This window comes from Papio anubis, unplaced genomic scaffold (genome assembly GCF_008728515.1).
Source record: "Papio anubis isolate 15944 unplaced genomic scaffold, Panubis1.0 scaffold1026, whole genome shotgun sequence".
Classification (NCBI taxonomy): Eukaryota; Metazoa; Chordata; class Mammalia; order Primates; family Cercopithecidae; genus Papio; species Papio anubis.
In genome coordinates, this window is record NW_022159385.1 from 10490 (window position 1) to 27781 (window position 17292).

General features: G+C 45.1%; 1 protein-coding gene across 4 annotated transcripts; it reads left to right on the forward strand.

The window, feature by feature from the left end:
• The first annotated feature begins 308 nt into the window (after positions 1–308).
• Positions 309–15301, forward strand: ZNF594 (zinc finger protein 594). Of its 4 annotated transcripts, none has more exons than XM_031661164.1 (2): positions 309–1129; positions 12562–15301. In XM_031661164.1, the coding sequence occupies exon 2, from the start codon at positions 12582–12584 to the stop codon at positions 14652–14654; it is 2073 nt and encodes a 690-aa protein (XP_031517024.1). In that variant the 5' UTR covers positions 309–1129; positions 12562–12581; the 3' UTR covers positions 14655–15301. The 4 variants fall into 4 exon arrangements, with proteins under 4 accessions (XP_031517024.1, XP_031517025.1, XP_031517023.1 ...); XM_031661165.1 differs by having other exon boundaries at positions 309–812; XM_031661163.1 differs by having other exon boundaries at positions 830–1227.
• Positions 15302–17292: the final 1991 nt, after the last annotated feature.

Below are 17292 nucleotides of genomic sequence, written 5' to 3' on the forward strand. Positions count from 1 at the left end.
ACATTATACAGTCTTTGTTGGGCTCTGTATCGCCTAACCTTTGACAGGGCATTGCAAATATAAGTCATCAATGAATGAGACCACAAACGCATGCAGGAACAAAAACAAAAGATGAAAACAGAACAGGCAGTACAAGAGTTCGAGACCAGCCTGGCCAACATGGCAAAACCCCGTCTCTACTAAAAATACAAAAATTAGCAGGGCGTGGTGGTAGGCGCCTGTAATCCCAGCTACTGGGGAGGCCGAGGCAGGAGAATCGCTTGAATCTGGCAGATGGAGGCTGCAGTGAGCTGAGATCTCACCATTGCACTCCAGCCTGGGCGACAGAGTGAGACTCCATCTCAAAAACAAAACAAAACAAAAAGGAAGAACAAAAACGTAGTTACTTGGAGGGGTCACCCACCCCGGACCCGACCGTGCCAAAGCCCCAACCCTAACTGTGTCTAGGACCAGCTGAGGACTCCGCCGCTGGGTGGTAACCGTGGTAACCCGCTAGCGCGCAGGAAGCCCTCCGGAAGTCAGACTTCGCCGGGCTGAGCGAGTTACCCAGCGCCGACTGGCGTCCTGGCGGAGTCTGCACAGAGACACCTGATCGGTGGGAGGCGGCCAGGGGAGCGCGCGCGGATTGGCTGGAGCAGACGGGGGTCGGCTGGGCGCGGCGCTGACTCGGAGACCGCAGTTCAGGGGAGCGCACCGAAGTTCTCGCGTGGCCCAGGCCCTGGGCCCAAGATGGTGGCGTTAGGAGCCCCGACTCAGTGATGGCGGCCGTGGAGGGGCCCCCTACCGAGCGGGAGGCTGGGGGTGGCCCGGAGGTGAGACCCCGCTGCCTTCACAGAGTTGGGGGCCGCGGCGCCTGCGTCCTCCGGCAGGCTAGGAGTGGAGCAGAACTCATATGCATATGTCGAGAGGCCTGGGGGACCTCAGGAGGATGTAGGCTCCGGGTGCGCACGGCTGGGCCTATCTTGCTCTCGGTAGGCTTCTTGGTCTCCACGTGCCCCGCCCTCGGCCCCCTCCCGCTACTCTTGCCTGTTCCAGTTCCCTCCTGTGGGTACCGCTAACGGCATCTTCCCGAGGCTCAGAATCCACCGTCAGGCATAAATTGATTATTCCTCACCCAAAGCTGTGCCAGGTATATTTGTATATGTAACCAAATCTGGTTTCTGCATCCCACGAGTGACCCCGCTGGGGAGACTAGACTAAGCTACAGGAATGAACTGTATGGTTCAGGTATGTTCTACTACTCAGTCTAAAATATTAGGACTGTTAAGAGTTCAGACAAGGGAGGGATTTAGGTGGGCTGGTCTCTTTGTAAGGGTCTACATTCCTTTTAGGAGCAGCTTTGAAGGGGTAGCCTGCCCCTCCACAGCTGTGGGTGTTTCTCGTCCTGTGGAATGAGAGACTTGAGACAAGCAACAGACACAGAGACAAAGTACAGAGAAAGAAAAGTAGGCCTAGGGGACCGGCGCTCAGCATACGGAGCTTTGAGTTCCCTCAGTATTTATTGATCGTGATTTTCACCATCTCAGAGAGGGGGATGTGGCAGGACAATAGGGTAATCGAGCGGAGAGGGTCAGCAGGAAAACGTGAACAAAGATCTCTGTCATAAATAAGTTTAAGGAAAGGTGCTGTGCCTTGATGTGCACGTATACAAACATCTCCACAAACATTTCTGTGCATTAAAGAGCAGCACTGCCACTAGCACTTCTCACCTCCAGCCCTAAGGCAGTTTTTTCCTCTCTCAGTAAATAGAACATACAATCCATTGGAGGAGCAGGAGACAGATGCCTTCCTCTATCTCAACTGCAAAGAGGCTTTCCTCTTTTATTAATCCTCCTCAGCACAGACCCTTTACAGGCTGGGGGACGGTCTGGTCTTTCCCTTCCCCCGAGGCCATATTTCAGACTATCACATGAGGAGAAACCTTGGACAATACCTGGCTTTCCTAGGCAGAGGTCCCTGCGGCTTTTCGCAGTGTTTGTGTCCCTGGGTACTTGAGATTAGAGAATGGTGATGACTTTCAACAAGCATGCTGCCTTCAAGCACCTGTTTAACAAAGCACATCCTGCATAGCACTAAATCCATTAAACCTTGAGTAAACACAGCAGATGTCTCTGCAAGCACAGGGTTGGGAGTAGGGTTACAGATTAACAGCATCTCAAGGCAGAAGAATTTTTCTTAGTACAGAACAAAATGGAGTCTCTACGTCTACTTATTTCTACACAGACACCGTAACAGTCCGATCTTTCTTTTCCCCACAAGCTTCAAAAGTCATGTTGTTTGGGAACTCTTCCCGGATTGCCATCACAGCGCTTTTAGCATCTAATTCATAGGCTCTTACTACCTTGTTTCGTGTGTGTGTGTGTCTTCCTCTAGGCATAGACTCTTTGTTTAGCTTCACCTAATGCATTCCCATGAATGTGAATTAAAAAGGATTGACATAGTTACAAGATACTAAGAACTGGGCATGAAATAGTGGTATTTCCTAAGTTAAAAAATGGTGGCCCCTGGGCCAGCTTTGAGTATAGACACATTTTCTTGGCTCATGCTCTTTGTTCTTATTCGAATTAATGGCCAACTTACTTTTTTTCTTGAGACAAGAGTCTTGCTCTGTCACCAGGCTGGAGTGCGGTGGGGCAATCTTGGCTCACTGCAACCTCCGCCTCCCGGGTTCAAGCGATTCTCCTGCCTCAGCCTCCTGAGTAGCTGGGGTTACAGGCGCCTGCCACCATGCCCAGCTAATTTTTGTATGTTTAGTAGAGACAGGGTTTCACCATCTTGGTCAGGCTGGTCTTGATCTCCTGACCATGTGTCCACCTGCTTTAGCCTCCCAAAGTGCTGGATTACAGGCATGAGCAACCGTGCCTGGACTTTTTTTTTTTTTTTTTTTGAATCAATTATGCCTACTTAATGAAGCCTCCATTAAAACCTCAAAGGATGGAGTTTGGAGAGCTTCCAGATAGCTGAACACATAGAGGTTCCTGGAGAGTGGTGTGCCCAGAGAGGGCATGGAAGCTCTGCTCCCCGTCCCACTTGGCTTGCCTTATGCATCTCTTCATCTGTGTCCTTTGTAATATCCTTTATAATAAACTGGTACTGTTTCCCAATATAAGTACATGTTTCCCTGAGTTCAGTGGCAGACTTTGCCACTCTAGCAAATAATTTAACCCAATAAGGGAGCTTAGGATCCCTGATTTATAGCTGGTCGGTCAGAAGCACAGGTAAAACAACCTGGGACTTGTGATTGGCATCAGAAGTGCGGTGCAGTCTGGTGAATTGAGTCCTCAACCTTGGGATTTGACGCCATCTCCAGGTAGATAGTGTCCGAATTGAACTGAATTAGAGAACACCTAGCTGTTGTTGCTGCAGAATTTATTGCTTGCTTGGTGTGTGTGGGAAAACCCCAAAATATTTGGTCAGAGGGTATCGTGGCTCTGTAACCGCCCAGTGGGATCACCTTGCCCACTGCCTAGACAGAGCCAATTTATCAAGACACAGGAATTTATCAAGAAAGGGGAATTGCAACGGAGGAAGAGTAATTCATGCAGAGTCGGCTATGCAGGAGACGGGAGTTTTATTATTAAACAGCCTCCCAGAGCATTCGTAGATCAGAGTTTTTGAGGATAATTTGGCGTATGGGCTTGGAAAGTGGGAAGTGCTAACTGGTTGGGTTGAAGATGAACTCATCGAGGGGTGAAGTGAGTTCTACTTTCTGACTTATGCTCCCAGGTGGGATTGCAGAACCGGTTGATCCAGGTTATCGGTCTGGGTGGTGTCATTTGCTGCACTGGAATGCAGGGTCCACAAAATATCTCAAGCACTGATCTTAGGTTTTGCAACAGTGATGTTATTCCCAAGGGCAATTTGGGGAAGTTCAAACCCTTATAGAGGCTGTATGGCCCCTAATTGTAATTTCTAATCTTGTAGCTAATTTGTTAGCCCTACAAAGGCAGACTGGTCCCCAGGCAAGAAGGGGTTTTTCAGGAAAGGGCTGTTATCAATTTTGTTTCAGCATTTAATCTATAAACTAAATTCCTTCCCAGGGCTAGTTTGACCTATGCCTTTGTTCATACCAGGAATGAACAAAGACAGTTTAGAGGTTAGAAGATGGGGTTAGTTAGGTCTGCTCTCTTTCACTGCCATAATTTCCTCAATTATAATTTTGCCAAGGCAGTTTCAGCTCTTGCCTGTTATCCCAACGATTCAGGAGGCTGAGGCAGGAGGATGGTTTGAGGCCAGGAGTTCAAGGCTGCAGTGAACTATGATGGCACCACTACACTCCAGCCTGGGTGATAGCAAGACCCTCATCCCTAAAACTAAAAATAATTAAAATAAACATTTGGTTACACAAGTCTTCTGTGTTGACTGACTGTGGTGTAAGGGCAGAGGGAAAACGTTTTTTTTTTCCGTTAGACCATTCTTTTACAATGCCCTCTTAATTCCTGAGGGTTCATCTTAATTCACTTCTTTATTGGCTATATGTCTTTGCAATAGTTATTTTCAAAAAGGGCTTACAACTCTCATACTCCCTAAGTTTTTACATAACTGGAAATGTTTGCCTATTGCTTTTAATGCAAGAGAACACTTTACTGGGTAAAAAAATTATCGGCTCACACTGTTTCTCCTTGGAATTATATGGGCATTATTAAATCTGGTATGGAGTATAACTGGGGAAGGACAAAGTCAACCTGAAATTCTGTCTTGCACACTACTTCCTTTTCTGCCTAGATGCCCATTTGCTCATTTATTCCTGAAATTTAATTACTTCAAAAGGACATGTCTCAGTTTTGACTCTTCTACTTTTTATGAGGTACAATTTACCTTTCCAATAGATCTAAGTGTTTATTTCAGCAACATTTTCCTCTGTTATATATTGGTTTTTTTCTTTTTTAATGTTCTTTTTTTTTTTTTTTTTTTTTTTTTTTTTTTTTTGTGTTTTTTTTTTGAGACAGAGTTTTTTGTTGCCCAGGCTGCAGTGCAATGGCGCGATCTCGGCTCACCACAACCTCCGCCTCCCGGGTTCAAGTGATTCTCCTGCCTCAGCCTCCCGAGTAGCTGGGACTACAGGCACACGCCACCATGCCCAGCTAATTTTGTGTTTTTAGTAGACACAGGATTTCTCTATGTTGGTCAGGCTGGTCTCGAACTCCTGACCTCTGGTGATCCGCCTGCCTCGGCCTCCCAAAGTGCTGGGATTACAGGCGTGAGCCACTGCGCCCGGCCTATGTTTGCTCTTTTCTTTAGGAACACTAATTATATGTATTTGATTATCTTTCTTTAATTACTTGTTTTCTCTGTAATCACATTTGTATTCATTTCATTTTTTATTATTTCTCCAGGCTTCATTGTGACCTTGTCGTGATTATTTTCGTTGTTCCTTATGTGAATTTCATTTACATAATGTTTTCCTTTGCCCTTCCATTTATTTCCTCAGCTTTGTCAAGTCACTTCTCACTTCTTTTTATTGCTTTCTAATCTAATTTGTTTTTGGCCAAGCATGGTGGCTCATGTCTATAATCTCAGCACTTTGGGAGACTGAAGGATTGCTTGAGGCCAGGAGTTTGAGACCAGCCTGGGCAACATAGTGAGACCTTCTCTCTACAAAAAATTGTTTTAAACTAGCTGGATATGGTGGTGTGCCTATCGTGCCAGGCTGAAGTGGGAGAATTGCTTGAGCCCAGGAGTTTGAGGTTGCAGTGAGCTATGATTGCACCACTGCACTCCAGCCGGGGTGACAGAATGACAGAATGTATGAAAAAAACAAAAGAAGCTGGGTGCAGTGGCACACGCCTGTAATCCTAGCACTTTGGGAAGCCGAGGCAGGAGGATCCCTTGAGGCCAGGAGTTCCAGAACACCCTGGGCAACATGGCAAGCCCCATCTCTACAAAAAATTTGGCATGTGTGCTGCAGCATGCCTGTAATCCCAGCTACTTGGGAGGCTGAGGTGGGAGAATCATCTCAGCCTGAGAGGTCAAGACTGCAGTGAACCATGATTGCACCACTGCACTGCACTCCAGCCTGGGTGACAGAGTGAGACCCTATCTCAACAAAAAAAAAAAAAAAAATGGCCTGGCACAGTGGTTCACACCTATAATCCCAGCACTTTGGGAGGCCAAGGTGGGAGGATCACTTGAAGCCAGGAGTTCAAGACCAGCCTGGGCAGCCCCACTGCTATTATTTTTTCCTTTTCCTTTTCTTTTTTTTTTTTTTGGCTACGTGACTCGATTTTTTGTTTTTAAATTAAAAATGTCAAATTTTTAAATGTGTAATCTGTTTTAAACCCTTATATCTCTTCTTTAGGCTTTTATTTAAAGAGTTATTTTGTCTAAAATTTCTTTCAGATAATGGAGAACTCTCTGCTGAATGTTTCCTATTAATTTCTTTGTATTCCTCATGGATGGATGTTTCTTTTCTTTTCTTTCTTTTTTTTTGAGACGGAGTCTCGCTCTTTCGCCCAGGCTGGAGTGCAGTGGCGCAATCTCAGCTCACTGCAAGCTCTGCCTCCCGGGTTCACGCCATTCTCCTGCCTCAGCCTCCCGAGTAGCTGGGACTACAGGCGCCCGCCACCACGCCCGGCTAATTTTTTGTGTTTGTAGTAGAGACGGGTTTCACCAGAAAGCCAGGATGGTCTTCGATTCTGACCTCGCGGATTCACCCACCTTGGCCTCCCAAAGTGCTGGGATTACAGTCGTGAGCCACCGCGCCCGGCCTCATGGATGTATGTTTCTAATCTGTTACTCATGTTCCTTTCTTTCCTTTATTCTTCCTTGAAAATACGTATTTTTTTATTTTAAGCATACATCCTACAATGTCTTTTTTTTTTTTTTTTGAGACGGAGTTTGTCGCTTCCCAGGCTGGAGTGCAGTGGCCATCTCAGCTCACTGCAAGCCTCGCCTCCGGTTTACTATTCTCCTGCCTCAGCCCCGAGTAGCTGGGACTACAGGCTCTCGGCCCACCTCGGCCTCGCTAGTTTTTGTATTTTTTAGTAGAGGCGGGTTTCACCGCAGCTGTGATGGTCTCGACTCCCCACTGATCCGCCTGCTCCTCGCCTCCCAAGTGCTGGGATTTGAGGCTTGAGCCACCGCTACTCTGGCCACATCCTACACATCTTAACAATTACTACCCCAAACAATGAAGCAGGCTCTTTATTAAAAAGTACTATGGGAACAAGCAGAGGAAACTGAGCCCAGGCACTTCAAAGCCTTCATACAGATTTGCTGCCACAAACACCTCATCAAATCTAGAGGCACACCTTCCTTCAGCTTTTGGCTTTCAAGAGTTCAGTATGACACAATAAAAGCCCTTCAGATCACAAGTTTTTTGTTAAAAAAAAAAAAAATTGGACAACCTTTAATCTACCATCTTTTATTTATTTTTTATTTATTTATTTTTTTTGAGACGGAGTCTCGCTGTGTCGCCCAGGCTGGAGTGCGGTGGCGCAATTCAGCTCACTGCAAGCTCCGCCTCCCGGGTTCACGCCATTCTCCCGCCTCAGCCTCCGAGTAGCTGGGACTACAGGCGCCCGCCACCTCGCCCGGCTAGTTTTTTGTATTTTTTTAGTCGAGACGGGGTTTCACCTTGTTAGCCAGGATGGTCTCGATCTCCTGACCTCGTGATCCACCCGCCTCGGCCTCCCAAAGTGCTGGGATTACAGGCTTGAGCCACCGCGCCCGGCCCCATCTTTTAAATAGTAATCTGCTTCTGAATTTAAAAATATATATATATCTCAAACCAAAAGAAAAAAAACCACTATACTCTTTAAGGGAAAATTATGACAAAGCCAATTCTTTCCAATAATAAAGGTTTGATAATATGGACACCCAAAAGCAGTAAGCCCACTGTCTTTCAGTTGCAGGAGAGGGTATGGTATTTAAATGAAATCCAAGGCCAGGTGCAGTGACTGACACCTGCAATCCCAGCATTTTGGGAGTCCAAGGCAGGAGGATTGCCTGACCCCAGGAGTGTGAGACCAGCCTGGGCAACATGGTGAGACGATATCTCTAAAAAAAAAAAAAAAAAAAGAAGGAAATCCAGCCTTTTTTTGTTCTAGGGACATATTACTTAATATTTAAAGGGTAAATATTAATAATAATAGTAATAACGGCAGCTGACGCATAGTGCTTTCTATATGCAAAGCACTGTTCTAAATGTTTTATGTATATTTGTATGTGTTTGATTCTCATAACAAGTCTATGAAGTAAATACTATCATTATGTCCATTTTATAGATGAGGAAGCTGGGGCACTGAGAGCTCTGTGATTTGCCTGAGGTCTCACCATCATTAAGTGGTGGAGCCAGGTTTCAAACTCAGGCAGTTTGCCCTTCAGTCCATGCTCTTAATCACTGGGCCATGTTGCTGCTCATTCACTGCAAGAAGATTAATGACTAGAGTCCCTATCAGCAGGACCACGCTCCCAAGGAGCTCAGAAATGTGTTTTTGTGACTGACTGATATGGTTTGGCTCTGTGTCCCCACCCAAATCTCATCTTGAATTGTACTTCCGTAATTCCCACATGTTGTGGGAGATGATATGAATCATGGAGATGGTTTCCCCCATACTGTTTTCGTGGTAGTGAACAAGTCTCATGAGACCTGATGGTTTTATCATTGGTTTCTGTTTTTGCATCTTCCTCATTTTCTCTTGCCACCACCATGTAAGAAGTGCCTTTTGCCTCCTGCCATAATTCCGAGGCCTCTCAAGCCATGTAGAACTGTAAGTTCAATTAAACCTCTTTCCCAGTCTCAGGTATGTCTTCATCAGCAGCGTGAAAACAGACTAATATAGTAAATTGGTACCAGAGGTGCTGCTGAAAAGACACCCAAATGTGGAAGCAATTTTGGAGCTCCATAACAGGCAAAGGCTGGAACAGTATGGGGGGCTCAGAAGAAGACAGGAAAATGTGGGAAAGTTTGGAACTTCATAGAGAGTTGTTGAAGGGGTGGCCTGCCCCTCCACACCTGTGGGCATTAGGTGGAACAAGAGACTTGAGAAAAGAAATGAGACACAGACAAAGTATAGAGAAAGAAAAAGTGGGCCCAGGGGACCGGCGCTCAGCATACAGAGGACCCGCACCGGCACTGGTCTCTGAGTTCCCTCATTATTTATCGATCATTATCTTTACCATCTCAGAAAAATGAAGTGGCAGAACAACAGGATCATAGTAGGGAGAAGGTCAGCAGAAAGACATTTGAATAAAGATCTCTGTGACATGGGTAGGTTTAAGGAAAAGTGCTGTGCCTTGATATGCATATGCAAACATCTCCATAAACCTTTTTAGTGCATAAAGAGCAGCATTGCCACTAGCAAGTCCCACCTTCAGCCCTAAGGCAGTTTTCTCCTATCTCAGTAAATAGAACATACAATCGGGTTTTACACCGAGAGGTTCCATTGCCCAGGGACAGGCAGGAGACAGATGCCTTTCTCTATCTCAACTGCCCAGAGGCCTTCTTTCCTCTTACACTAATCCTCCTCAGTCACAGACCCTTCACGGCTGTCAGGCAAGGGGACCATTAGGTCCTTCCCTTCCCATGAGGCCATATTTCAGACTATCACATGGGGAGAAGCCTTGGACACTACCTGGTTTTCCTAGGCAGAGGTCCCTGCAACCTTCCGCAGCGTATGTGTCCCTGGGTACTTGAGATTAAGAGAATGGTGATGACTTTTCACAAGCATACTGCCTTCAGGCACTTGTTTAACAAAGCACATCCTGCACAGCCCAAAATCCGCTAAACCTTGAGTCACCACAGCACATGTCTCTTTCAAGGACAGGGTTGGGGTAGGGTTACAGATTAACAGCATCTCAAATACAGAACAAAATGGAGTCTCTTAAATCTACTTCTTTCTATATAGACACAGTAACAGTATGATCTCTCTCTCTTTTCCCCACACTTGTTGAGTGGCTTTGACCAAAAGCCTAACAGCAATATAGACAAAAAGGTCCAGGCTGAGGTGGTCTCAGATGGAGATGCGGAACTTGTCAGGAACTGGAGCAGAGGTGACTCTTGTTATGTTTTAGCAAAGACACTGGTGGCATTTTGCCGCTGCCCTACAGACTTGTGGAACTTTGAACTTGAGAGTGATGATTTAGGGTATCTGGTGGAAGAAATTTCTAAGCAGCAAAACATTCAAGATGTGACTTGGGTCCTATTAAAGGGATTCAGTTTTATGAGGGAAGCAGAGCATAAAAGTTCAGAAAATTTGCAGCCTCACAATGTGATAAGAAAGAAAAACCCATTTTCTGAGGAGAAATTCAATCAGGCTGCAGAAATTTGCATAAGTAACAAGAAGCTGAATGTTAATCCCCAAGACAATGGGGAAAATGTCTCCAGGGCATATCAGAAGTCTTCACAGCAGCCCCCTCCCATCACAGGCCTGGAGGCCTAGGAGAAAATGGTTTTGTGGGGCAGGCCCAGGGTCCCCATGCTGTGTCCAGCCTAGGGACCTGGTGTGCTGCATCCCAGCCACTCCAGCCATGGCTGAAAGGGGCCAATGTAGATAGAGCTCGAACTGCGGCTTCACAGGGTGCAAGCCCCAAGCCTTGGCAGTTTCTACATGGTGTTGTCTTTAGGTGCCCAGAAGTCAAGAACTGAGGTTTGGGAACTTCCACCTGGATTTCAGAGATGTATGGAAACGCTTGGATGCCCAGCCAGAAGTTTGCTGCAGGGGCAGGGATGTCATGGAGAACCTCTGCTAGGGCACTGCAGAAGGGAAATATGGGGTTGGAGCCGCCATATAGAGTCCCTGCTTGGGCACCTTCTAGTGGAGCTGTGAGAAGAGGGCCAATGACCTCCAGACCCCAGAATGGCAGATCCACCTACAGTTTGCACCATACGCCTGGAAAAGCCGCAGACACTCAACACCAGCCTGTGAAGGCAGCCAGGAGTGAGGCTGTGCCCTGCAAAGCCACAGGGGTGGAGGTGCCCAAGACCATGGGAACCCACTTTTTGCATCAGCATGACCTGGATGTGAGACCTGGAGTCAAATGAGATCATTCTGGAGGTTTAAAATTTGACTGCCTTGCTGGATTTCAACTTGCATGGGCCCTGTAACCCCTTTGTTTTGGCCAATTTCTCCCATTTGGAACAGCTGTATTTACCCAACAATACCTGTACCGATTGCATGTAGGACGTAACTAGCTTGCTTCTGACTTTACAGACTCATAGGCAGAAGGGATTTGCCTTGTTTCTGATGAGACTTTGAACTGTGGATTTTTGGGTTAATGCTGAAATGAGTTAAGGCTTAGGGGGAGTGTTGGGAAGGCATGATTGATTTTGAAATGTGAGGACATAAGATTTGGAGGGGCCAGGGGCAGAATGATGTGGTTTGGCTCTGTGTCCCCACTCAAATCTCATCTTGAATTGTACTCCCATAAATCCCACATTTTGTGGGAGGGACATGGGGAGAGATAATTTGAATCATGGGGGCAGTTTCCCCCCTATTCTCATGGTAGTGAATAAGTCTCATGAGATCTGATGGTTTCATCGTGGGTTTCTGCTTTTGCATCTTCCTCATTTTCTCTTGCCACCGCCATGTAAGATGTGCCTTTCACCTCCCACCATGATCCTGAGGCCTTCCCAGCCATGTGGAACTATAAGTCCAATTAAACCTCTTTTTCTCTCCAGTCTCAGGTATGCCTTTATCAGCCACATGAAAATGAACTAATCCACTGGGGAAGGTCAGGGATTTGATAACATGGACACGCATAAGCAATAAGCTCATCTATCTTGTAATTTCAGAAGAAATAAAATTGCCATACAAAAAGAGGCAATTTCATCAGAATATTAGAAAGAAAAATGTGAGGTCTGAGAAAAAGAGAATTGATTTCTATTGAAATGACAGCCAATTATTTTTATTCTGAGGCATAGTACAGATTTGCATAACTATCATGGTATATTGGGAGGAACGAGCCGTATGCTAGTTATTAATTTATTGCCTCTCAACTCCAAATCCACCATCTTTGTTTGCTTGTGTTACAAAGCTGGATTCTGTAAACATTTTTCCTTTGCCAGTTGGTACAAGATTTAGACTTTGTCAACAGAGGATGCTGGAGGGACAATGCATGGCCATAGGAAGAGAAACTAACTTATTTTCCTGGTACCAGTGTGCTGTTCTATTTTTATATGTTGATTTTAATTATTTACTGATGTGGCTGCTAGCAGATCAACTTGTGGAAGGCCTGGTGGCACTTACCCTAGTGGGCTGCTTCCTGTGAACCAGTTCAGGCCCAGCCACACCATCTAGCAAGTTCCTCCCCCATCCAACAGGCCCCTTCCTGTGGACCAACTCCAGATTGCCCTCCTCCCCCAGTGAATTAATTCACCACCCTTTAGGCCACTCCCACAGCCCAGCTCCAGCCTGCACCCTGGCAGGTTTCTTTACCAACAGGGTATGTGGGAGCACAGGTTCTTGTGATAGCCACAGTGTCTCTAGTGAAGTCCACATCTCAGCTTTGGCAGGGAAAGGTCTTCTGAGTTCTTTGTTCCTCCCTCTTAGACTGCCCAGCATAGTGAAGAGGTGATATTTGTATTTTAGGAATCATAGAATGATCTACTTATCATTTCAGATTCTGAAAACAGGAATAAGATGAAGGAACGAAAATCAAAGATGGAAATTTCTGAAGAAAAGGAGTCAGCGAGGGCTGCATCCGAAAAACTCCAAAGACAGATCACCCAGGAATGTGAGTTAGTTGAAACCAGTAATTCTGAGGACAGATTATTGAAGCACTGGGTAAGCCCTTTAAAGGATGCAGTGAGACATCTCCCTTCCCAAGAGAGAGGTATCAGGGAAATGTGTATTATCCCCAAGAAAGCCATTGTGGGAGAGATTGGCCATGGATGTAAGGAAGGAGAAAAAATACCTTCTGCAGGTGAAAGCTCCCATAGATATGAGGTTAGTGGCCAAAACTTCAAACATAAGTCAGGATTAACTGAACATCAGAAAATTCATAATATAAATAAGACCTATGAATGTAAGGAATGTGGAAAAACCTTCAACAGGAGTTCAAACCTGATAATACATCAGAGAATTCATCCTGGAAATAAACCATATGTGTGTAATGAATGTGGGAAGGACTCTAATCAAAGTTCAAATCTTATACATCAGAGAATTAATACAGGAAAGAAACCTTATATATGTCATGAATGTGGAAAAGACTTCAATCAGAGCTCTAATCTGCTGAGACATAAGCAAATTCACAGAGGCGGGAATCCCTATGAGTGCAAAGAGTGTGGGAAGGCTTTTAAGGGAAGCTCAAACCTTGTCCTACATCAGAGAATCCACAGTGTGGGGAAGCGATATTTATGCAATAAATGTGGGAAGGCCTTCAGTCAAAGTTCCCACCTTGTCACACATCAGAGAATTCACACTGGAGAGAAACCCCTCAAGTGTAATGAATGTGAAAAAGCCTTCAGGCAGCATTCTCACCTTACTGAACACCAGAGACTCCACAGTGGAGAGAAACCCTATGAATGTCACAAACGTGGGAAGACCGTCAGTGGGCGCACAGCTTCCCTCAAACATCAGAGACTGCATGCTGGAGAGAAACTTGAAGAATGTGAGAAAACCTTCAGCAAGGATGAGGAGCTTACAGAAGAGCAGAGACTTCACCAGGAAGAAAAAGCTTATTTGTGTAATCAGTGCGGTAGGACTTTCCAGGGCAGCTCAGACCTCATCAGACATCAGGTAACTCATACAAGAGAGAAACCGTATGAATGTAAAGAATGTGGGAAAACTTTCAATAAGAGCTCACACCTTGTGAGACATCACAGAATTCACAGTGGAGAAAGACCTTATGTATGCACCGAATGTGGGAAATCTTTTATGAGTAGCTCAGAACTTAATACACACCATCGTGTTCATACTGGAGAGAAACCTCATGAATGTAGTGAATGTGGGAAATCCTTCAGCCACAGATCACACCTTGTTACACACCAGAAAATCCATACTGGAGAGAAGCCCTATCAGTGCACTGAATGTAGGAAAGCTTTCAGGCAGCGTTCCGTCCTTATTCGACATCAGAGAATTCACAGTGGTGAGAAGCCCTATGAATGTAAGGAATGTGGGAAACTCTTCATGTGGCGCAAGGCTTTCCTCAGACATCAGAGATTGCATGCTGGAGAGAAACTTGAATGTGAGAAAACCTTTAGCAAGGATGAGGAGCTTAGGAGAGAGCAGAGAACTCACCAGGAAGAGAAAGCTTATTGGTGTAATCGGTGTGGTAGGAATTTCCAGGGCAGCTCAGACTTCATCAGACATCAGGTAACTCATACAGGAGAGAAACCCTACGAATGTAAAGAATGTGGGAAAACTTTCAATGAGAGCTCAGACCTTCTGAAACATCATAGAATTCACAGTGGAGAAAAACCTTATGTATGCACCAAATGTGGGAAATCTTTTAGGGGAAGCTCAGATCTTATTAGACACTATCGTATTCATACAGGAGAAAAACCCTATGAATGCCCTGAATGTGGGAAGGCCTTCAGTCAGAACTCACACCTTATCGGTCATCAAAGAATTCATACCAGAGAGAAACCCTTTGAATGTAGCAACTGTGGTAAGGCCTTCAGTGGGCGGACAGCTTTTCTTAAACACCAGAAACTTCACATTGGAAAGGAATTTGAGGACTGTAAGAGAGTCTACAAACAGGACCTATTCTAATAGATAGCAGAAACCTAATGAATATAGTAAAACTACAAAAAGCCTGATGGAGACCACATCTTATTGCACTACAGATGGGTTTTATTAGGAAAACCATGTAAAGGTGGGAAAGCATAGAAAATTCCTGCTGGAGTTTTCAAAGATGTAAGTATAATGAAGTGGAAAAGCTAAAAGCTCTTGAACGTAATCACCTTTTTTTTTCTGTCTCAGAATTGACATTAGAATATGGTCCCAATGATACAATTTTTAAAATTATTTATTTTTTTAAAATACAAAGAGACGAGGTCTCACTATGTTGCCCAGGCTGGTCTTGAACTCCTGGGCACAAGCAGTCCTCCCTCCTCAGCCTCTCAAAGGGTTGGGATTACAGGCATGAGCCACTGCACCAATGTGTCAGGGGATGTCTATCATTATTAAAATCATTATAAATCGCTTTGGCAACAACCCCAAAACTAAATTATTCATGGAAAGAGCCATTTCAATCTTGACTTCCTAGTCGAGTGACAAGTTTAAATGTGGGAAAAAAACCCTGTGAAAGTAAGGAGTGTAGGCCAGGTGTGGTGGCTCGTACCTGTAATTCCAGCACTTTGGGAGGCCGAGGTGGGTGGATCACGAGGTCAGGAGTTGATCACGAGGAGTTACTATGCCTGGCCAACATAGTAAAACCCTGTCTCTACTAAAAATACAAAAATTAGCTGGGCATGGTGGGGCATGCCTGTAGTCCCAGCTACTTGGGAGACTAGGACAGGAGAATCACTTGAATCTGGGAGGCGGAGGTTGCAGTGAGCTAAGATCGTGCCACTGCACTCCAGCCTGGGCAACAAGAGTGAAACTCCATCTCAAAAAAAAAAAAAAAAAAAAAAGTCTAACTCTTTTACTTGTCTTTATGATGCTGTACAGTGAGAGCTAATGTTTATAAGGATAAACAGGATACCTAAAGGGATTTGAAGGTAATTTAATGCAGTGGTTTCCAACTTTTTAATCACCAAGGCCTTCTTTTTACTCCCCTATGTCCTGTGTTTTAAAAGATTATGTTTACCAAACTGCATTTATTAAATAATTATATTTTGCTACATAAACGCATGTACAACACAAATCATGCTTCTGACTGGCACCATGTAGGCAGACCTAGGTACTAAAATTCCAGCCCAAAGCAAATAATTAAACATTTTCATTAGCCTTTTTATCCCTTTTGTGGGCAAACCTATCACCTATGTTAGGCTTTTTGAAATATGAACTATGACTTGTAAACTGCAGATTAAAAACTAACCGATTCATCTTTGATGGAGCTTGAATCAAACTAAGGGTACTGGACTTTTGAAAGATTGAAATTTTTGTTACACTACGGAATGTTTTGAACTGTGAATGTGGAAATAAAAGTTATTTAAGAATTACTTAGTGACTATTTAGTATGTGCCAGGGTCCATAATTAGATGAGGCCAAAGAAAGACAGTCATTGTTCAAAGAATTTACAGTCCAGTGGGGGCTGAAGGAGGACAAAGAGTTAACCTTCAGATAATCAGATAATCCATGAAATAAAAGCCCACCTATTGAAAGCTTTGATAGGTAGCAGAAGCTAATGTAGTAGTGTCCAGTTTGTAAACCTGAATTCTGTAAAATAAAACCTACCTGTTAAGGAGCCGTCTACTTTGGAACTTTGAGAAAAGAGCCTAAATGATCAAAGTTTGCCTTCATAAGATTTTAAACAGCTAAAGAACCAAACTCCAAGAGGACCAAAGCTGAGAAAGTCAGAGTCTGATAATCTCTTTGAGGAAGAGGGGTGATTGGAATGTGGCTTAGGAGAGGTTTCTTCATACAAATATTTGATAGTGATAGAGGCACGACAGGAAGTTGAGACATTCTAAGCAGATGTGGCAGGCCCCCAGTGAAACCACACCTTTGAGCCGAAAAGCCTGAAACCCACAGCCCAAAGTAAGAACTTCTATTCCTCTTTGCTTGCTCCCTCCTAGTTGGTTCTTTCTGAATAATGTCTTCTTACCAATTGAATGTTGCCCTTTCCAAAACTATCTATGGCCGCCCCACCCTCATTCTGTGCCTATAAAGACCGCATACTCAGTCAGTAGATGAGAGAGATGGCCAGACTTTTGGGAAGAGATAGCCAGACTTTGGGGAGAAGATGACCGGCCCTTTCTATCCCCTCTCTAGCTCCCCTCTCCACTGAGAGCCATTGTGACCACTCTATAGAATTCTCCACCTTCATCATCCTTCAAGTGTTCCACACAACCTCATTCTTCTTGTATGCCAGACAAGAGCTCGGGACCCACCAAGTTTGGCTACCCAAAAGGCTGTCACACCCGCTCTTTGCCCTCACTGGTGGCGGGTAGCCACCCCACACAATGAGGCTAGGGGCCAGCTGAGCTGTTAACACACAGCCATCCTCAAACAGTGGCACTAAGAGAGCATTGTAAACTCCCTCTGGGGCTTTGGGGTCACAGGCACCCCCACTTGGGCACCACCACAGACCCCAAATGGAGCTTGCTCCTGAAGCTGCCCAGAGCAGCCAGCTAGATCCTGCAGTCATTTGCTCATGCCTGCTCTGGTCACAGGCCCTGCATAGAGCTTGCTCGTGCTGGTGCCGGTAGTGGCCAGCCAGATCCTGCACTCGCTTGCTTACCTG